This window comes from Tupaia chinensis, unplaced genomic scaffold (assembly GCF_000334495.1).
Source record: "Tupaia chinensis unplaced genomic scaffold, TupChi_1.0 Scaffold000591_1, whole genome shotgun sequence".
Taxonomy (NCBI): Eukaryota; Metazoa; Chordata; class Mammalia; order Scandentia; family Tupaiidae; genus Tupaia; species Tupaia belangeri.
In genome coordinates, this window is record NW_006160107.1 from 625,144 (window position 1) to 632,624 (window position 7,481).

The following is a 7,481-nucleotide window of genomic DNA, read 5'->3' on the forward strand; positions in this document are numbered from 1 at the left end:
CCACCGAGTATAAAAAATTACCCCAAAAAAAAAAAAAAAAAAAAAAAAAAAACTACTGTAGAAAACAAAAGGAGATAAGAGAACGTTTTTTTTAAAACTGACAGGTGTGGGGGCCAGCAAGTGGCACAGTGATTAAGGTGCTGCTGGACTCCCACATGGCTGAACAGTTTTGAGTCCTGGAACTAACAGCTTGAAACTTATGTTGGGAGCATGTATACATGCCTGAGATCTCAAGAGGAAGAAATCACCCCAGGAGTAATTTCTCACCCTCTGTCTCTGTCTCTCTGGTGAGCACATACATCCTACAACAAAAATCTCTCTTAAAAAAAAAATGGCAGATGTGAATAACTGAAGTAGAGTGGGTACACAGTGGCTCCATGTATTCTTTCCACTTACATATACATGAGAAAATTTCCATAAGACGACACCGAAACTGCCTAGCCTAGCCGTCTTCTGAACCCTTCTAATGTCCACTATACCTACCACATGGCCTTTATGGGGCTCTGAACCCCTAGAGAGCTTGCAGAGTTGCACCTATATGACATATTTCTGACAATTACTGTCTTGTTATTTCAAATCTTCATGTATGTATTTATTTCCCTATAGAAAAGAATATAAAAAAGTTTGCCATAAAGGAATTTATCATCTTTCCTCTGTAATATCCAACACATTCATTCAACAAACTTATTTACCAAACACCCACTGTGTGCCAGAGACTTCCTAATACATGGAAAAGAGACTCAGGGGTTCTATCTTCAAAGACTCACAATGTAGCAGAATATAGTCTTATAAGTTTCTCTAAAAAAACTATTCCTCTGCTGGAAACCTTCCACTGGTGTACCACCACAAAACAATTAATCAAACTCCTTAACCCAGAATTGTTTCCTTTACAACCTAGTCCTGAATGCCCTCTGATCCAAATATGCCTACTTCCTAATCCCTAGACCTTCCAAGGACATCTCTCAATGTATCCTTTCCCTCTGCCTTTTCCTAAGCCTGGAAAACTGTATCAAAACTCTTCTGTGCGCCACTACACCTAGCACATGTCCTTTATGGGGCTCTGAACCCCTAGAGAGCTTGCAGAGTTGCACCTATATGACATATTTCTGACAATTACTGTCTTGTCTTGTTATTTCAAATCTTCATGTATGTATTTATTTCCCTATAGAAAAGAATATAAAAAAGTTTGCCATAAAGGAATTTATCATCTTTCCTCTGTAATATCCAACACATTCATTCAACAAACTTATTTACCAAACACCCACTGTGTGCCAGAGACTTCCTAATACATGGAAAAGAGACTCAGGGGTTCTATCTTCAAAGACTCACAATGTAGCAGAATATAGTCTTATAAGTTTCTCTAAAAAAACTATTCCTCTGCTGGAAACCTTCCACTGGTGTACCACCACAAAACAATTAATCAAACTCCTTAACCCAGAATTGTTTCCTTTACAACCTAGTCCTGAATGCCCTCTGATCCAAATATGCCTACTTCCTAATCCCTAGACCTTCCAAGGACATCTCTCAATGTATCCTTTCCCTCTGCCTTTTCCTAAGCCTGGAAAACTGTATCAAAACTCTTCTGTAGATCTAAAACATCCCAGCAATCCTTTCAAGGCCCAGTTTCTATTATCTCAGTGAAATGTTTCCAGTGGGCACACTGTTTCTCTAAAATCCCATAGACCATAGTTTATATCATTCCTTTGGCCGTTAAAAAAAAAATGTGACACCCTGTATCTTCTCATAGCCTCCAAAACTACCATAACAATGCCTTGCTTACAGAAAGTGCGTATTAATTATCTTATTACCAATTTACTTAATTAACGTGGGTATATAAAATGATCACCCCATGAATAAAGGTAAGTGTCTTCTGGGGCCAGTCTACTAATTCCAACCTAGTCTTGTAGTTGGTCTGTAGTCCTGAATCGAGGACTTTCAGCTCCGTAGAAGTGTAGTATAAAAGCAGAGTTGAAAGGCTAAGTGACTTCACTTTTGATCTGCCAAGTCCTACCTGAATCCAAACACAAACAAAAACAATCCAAACCAACAAAAAGCCAAATAAAGTGAAAGGTGACTATAACCATGAAGCACCAAGGTTAATGTGATAGCTCTGAAAAAGCACAAATCACCATGGTTTTAAGTGGGAACCAACTTCCACCTCAAAAATCAATTGCTGAGAGTGATAAACTAGGGAGGTACAAGATCTCAAAGATTTTTCTCCTCTGCTAGAATGTCATGGGTAAGTAAGAAACTCATTTTCGTCTCAGTAAGTTGTTGGATGAAATATTTCCAAATATCTAATAAAAGAAAACACTACTGTTGCATTTAGCATGTTGTGGTTTAAGTTTCTGCTTACTAATCTATACCTGTTTAAATTCTGACCTCAAGAGAAAAGAAATAAAGAACTTACGATATACTTATCTTTGTATATCCCAGTCTAACAGCCTGGCACACTGAAGGATCCAAATGCTTTAAATTAATGAAGGCACTCCACCTTAGGTTAAAAATATGTTCAAAATGCCAACAACCAGTTAAAAAGTAATGGAAAGAGGTTAAATGATACATGCAAGTGTCAACTGCCTGTTAAAAAGTAATGGAATGTAGAGGTCAGATGCGTTTTGTATTTAACAGTTCAAGAACAGTCTGTAGCATTTCTTCCAACAGAACCATTTCCAATAGATGATATGTAAAATGCTCTAGGGAACTATTCCATTATGTCCCTAGTGGTATCAGTCATTTCTACTTTTTTGATGGGGCTTTAAAATGTGGGGAAAATCCTTTCTTGTTTTTTTGTTTTTTTTTTTTAAAGATATTTTTACTATAGGGCACATGCACTTGCCGGAGAGGCAGAGATAAGACAAAGAGAGTGAGAGACAGAAAGCGAAAAATCACCAACCCCAGAGGAGATGACCCTGCCACAATCCCTTCTCCTCCATTCTCTTCTCAGGGTTTTGGGCATGCACGCACACACACCCAGCACAAGTTTTTTTGTTTTTTTTTTTTGTTTTTTTGAGAGGTTTTTTTCGCTATAGGGCGCGTGCGCCAGACAGAGAGAGACATAGAGACAGAAAGCAAGAAATTACCCCCCAGGGGGGATGATCATGCCGTAATCCCTTCTCCATTCTCCTCTCGGGATTTTGGGCACACACGCACACGCGCCAGGTGTGAGTTTTAAGCCACCGGGTCCGGGACATGAACCGCGGTCAACTACGTGGGAGTCCAGCGACACAGCCATTACGCTAACTGCTGGTTCCTACCCAGCACAAGTTTTAAACCACCCCATTCGGGACTCATACCATGGTCAACTATGTGGGAGTTCAGTGACATAACCATTATGCCATCTGCTGGTCCTCCTTTCTTGCTTTTTTATCAGGTTCTTTTCCAGTGTCCCTGCCCCAGTTTTAATTGGTTTTAGCTTTTTTATTACCTTTAAATCATTAAAAAATAAAATAAAATAAAATAAAAACAGGAAGTCAAGTAGAGTGATGATTAAAGAATCAATGGTTTTGGATCTGAGTGGGGGAAGGTGCATGTGTACTTCAAACTGCCTCCAATATTCATCAATCCCTGTCAAAATTAAAAGGCACCATGAAAAGGTAAAAGTACTGCACACAAAGTGATAAACATGTATGTGTACGTATCTATAAAACTGAGGCTAAATAAAAAAATTTTGGTATGAAATTGTTTTGTGTTATTTATTATTTTTTTAAAGCATAATATATTGGATGGATATTGACGCTAGGGGGTAGGAGGAATGGCTCAGAATTTGACATGCATTTGCCGAAAGAGGTAATATACACATCCTCATATACAAGACTTTAAGACTATAGGGGTGATAAAGGGAACATTCTGCAATAGCTCAAAAGTAATCAAGTTAAAATCTGTTAGGCATTTACTAAGGAAAAACAGATAAAAATGAGCTACTTATAGTTCTCTTGTGCACTCTTTGTCTAGAAGTACATACAGCAGCTTTGAAAAACATAAGGGAAATAGTACCAGTGCTGATCTTGCCAAGGACATGAATTTAAAGAAACCCCAACTAGACTTAAGCATACAAATTTATCAACAGTCTGTATACCACTAAGGTGATAACTAACCCAACAGAAACAAAACCAACAAGCCTATACAACCAGCCCTACTACTTTCAATCCTTCTGCATCTCGTCATACTTTCTAAGTATTTTCAAGACAGTATTAACATGATTAAGCAGGAGTTTGTTCTCTTAAAGCAAACATTCTTCAAGAGAATGACTGGAAAGAGAAAGGAAGGAAGGAAGGAAAGAAGGAAAAGAAGGAAGGAAGGAAGGAGTGCCAGGCTGTTTTCTGACCCAACAATCCACCTCTACAGATAATCACAGGCAAATAAAAACATCTGTAAGAAAAGAATGTTTACAGGAACATTTTATCATACTGAAACAGAAGCAACAAAAAATGCCATTAGAACAATATGTAGCTATTGAAATTAAAGAGCTATAGTAAATGACATGTAAGTTAACTAAGTTAGAAAAAATCTTTTAGATGATAGAACATGAAAAATAAAATATATTGTATATGTTATCTGTCCACAAAATTCAGAAATATCTTTGGAAGAATTAACTCTGAGTACTGGGATTTTGAGACTTTTTCACTTGCTCTTAAACATTTTTTTTCACAAATTCACAATGATTTTGCATCAGTTTTATAACAAAACTTTTTTTTTCTTTTTTTTTTTAAAGGTCATACTATCTTTAGTAAATGAGGTGGGTAACTATGTAATGCCCAGTAATTGTATGGTTTAACCTCTCTGAAAGGCAATCATATGTTATCACATTTACAAACGCATTCATTTTGTCTTAGCAATCCCAAATACAAGTATTTATGCTACAGCTATTCTCACATAAGTGTGCAAAGACACGTTTTTTGTTCAAGAATAATAATAGCATTGTTTATATTAGCAAATATAATGGATGTGACCTAAATTCCATCAACAGAGACTAAATTTTGTACATGCATACAATGAAATACTGGATAATCATGAAACATAGCTCAGAATAATGAGGTAGATTAGTGTTGGAGTTGAAAGACACTTAATATTCTTTAAAGTTAAACAAAATCAGAACAGAATGTATCAACCAAAAGGGAGAGAAAGGGAAAGAAGAAAGGATACACAGGCAGTATGCTTGTATCTAAGACTAGTCTCTACAAGGACACAAAACTGGAGTGTGCCTTCTGGTAAGAGGTTGAGATACCAGAGATAATTGAGACTTATTTTTCATTGCAAACACTGTTAACTAATTAATTTGTATTGTTTGAATTTTTTAAACACCTATGTATGCTAGTTTTAAAATTTTAATAGCTTTTTAAAATCAGCTAGTGAATTATTTTGAAGTATAAATAGATTTAAGAAAACTAAGCTTTTCAAGTATCTATATCATGCTATAAAAACCGCTGCTTCTAAGAGTTTGAAAAATGTTTTAATTATCATTTGCTTTTAGTTTATTACACTCAATGAAAATTATATACAATTGTAAATGTGAGCTCTTCTGGACAAAGGCATTTTACAATGCTGCTAACCAACCAATGCTGTTTTGCACTCTTGGAAGTAAAGCAGTTTTTAAAAATCTTACATTTTAAAACACGTTCTACAGAAAAAGATTTTGTATTGACCACAAATATGGACAAAGCAACTGATTTTCTCCTTTCCCACTGATATTAATCCTTCCCTGACAGAGAAACCAATAAATGCCTTCCTTGAAGAATCAAGATGATTGACTCACTAAATACAGTGGTTTCTATCCCAAGATTATTATTTTTTAAATAGAAAAGGTAAGAAAATTGTGTACTACATTCAACTATGTTCCAAACAGATTAAATGCAAGCCTAAAGTTCAGATTAAGTACCACTAACACACTACATAACTGTGGAGAACCCATTTCCCAGGAAATGGAAAGTATTCTAAATAAGAGAGAAAATGCTGCTTAACACAGCGACAGAGGTCTTTTATCACATGTATTATTAAATGTCAGAGGAACAGTCAACCAGATTATACTGGAAAAGTTACCTAACCAAAACAGGTCTGTCAGTGTTGGCTTACTCAACACCCATGCTTATAATTATGTATTTAACTTCCTGAAAATAAGCAGCAGACACTTCAAAAATACAAAGAAGCTGAACTCACCTTTAACACTTTTTCTATTAACATCTGCCCCCTTTTCAAGTAAATACTGAGCAATCTCTTTATGTCCTTTGTAACATGAAATCATCAGGCATGTATGCCCATGTCGGTTTGACACTTCCAAATCAGCTTTGTGTTCTACAAGGTACTTTACTATTTCCAAATGGCCATCAAAGCAGGCAGCTCGAAGGGGGGTGGAATTGGTTAAAGTCGTGTTGTTGACTGATGCTCCATGATTTAACAAAGACTGGACCACCTTCAGATGTCCCGCTGCTGAAGCAGCCCAGAGAGGTGGCGCCCCTTCAATGGTTTCACCGTCAAAATTGACAGAACCCCCAACTTCGATGGAGGCACTGCACTGCTCCAGGAGGAACTCCACCATGTCAAGGTGCCCATATCTGGCGGCCATCAAGAGTGGCGTGGCCCCATTTGTTTTTTCAGAGATCAAGGAGGAAACCTCCTCTTTGGATTTGCTCCCCAGCAACTTGGTGAGAAGACGGAGTTTGCCATCCCGAGCTGCGTTAAATACTGCTGTCTTTAGATCCATTTATGTCCGGTTGAGAGGCTGTGCTTTTTTTATCCTTCAAAGCAAAGCTCCAGCTTAACTCTCTCGATGGGGACAAGAGTAACAGGAACCAAAGTTCAGCGTTAATTACCGCACCGCAGAACGGATATAAAACCACCGACAGAATGTCCGGTCCTACTGCCTTCCAACATCGACCACCAGAGCAGCAAACTAGAAAAGGAAGGAAGAACAGCATTTTGAATTTTCCATGGGTAAAGGCAATAACGGTGTGTAGGTTTTCCTAATTTACACTTCTGCGGGAAGGAAGGAAAACGTACTTTAGGGACTACTTAGCTCTCTTCCCCCAAAAGAGATGCGAAACAAAAACAGAGACGTGTCCAGAGACCCAAATGTTTGGGTGGGAGGCAGCGGCTTCCCGGGTGCGGACCAGCTTTCTCGCCCCCCGCTCCAGCCGGGCAAGCTTTGTTCTGGTCCGGCCTGCACACGCCCAGGGAGGGCCCGGCCGGGGCCGGGGCTCGGAAACCTTCCTCCGCTCGCCCTGCAGAGCAGAGCCAGCCAAGGGCGCGAGGCCGCAGGCCTCGGCGCGGCCGGATGGGGTCCGAGGAGGAACAAAAAGGTCGCGCACACAGCCTGGCCAGGGGGGCCAGGCCTCGCTGGAAAGGCGCCTCCGTCCCGAGCGCTCGAGGCTCTGGGGAAGCCCGGCCGCCTTTTAGACCTTAAATTCGCCCGCCAATTCGGATCCACCCCCGGGATCCACGGGCGACCGCGTCGCCCCTACAGAGCCCTCACCTCCGCCGTTTCT

The 7,481-nt window shown here is 39.2% G+C and overlaps 1 protein-coding gene across 1 annotated transcript in view; it reads right to left on the reverse strand.

Annotated features, from left to right (window-relative positions):
* Positions 1-6,753, reverse strand: part of FEM1C (fem-1 homolog C) — a 26,134-nt gene extending 19,381 nt beyond the window's left edge. The window contains exon 1 of the mRNA XM_006158384.3: positions 6,157-6,753. Coding sequence (XP_006158446.1) covers positions 6,157-6,700 — 544 coding nt within the window. The 5' untranslated portion in view covers positions 6,701-6,753. The remainder of the gene's footprint in view (positions 1-6,156) is intronic.
* Between the last annotated feature and the right edge of the window lie 728 nt (positions 6,754-7,481).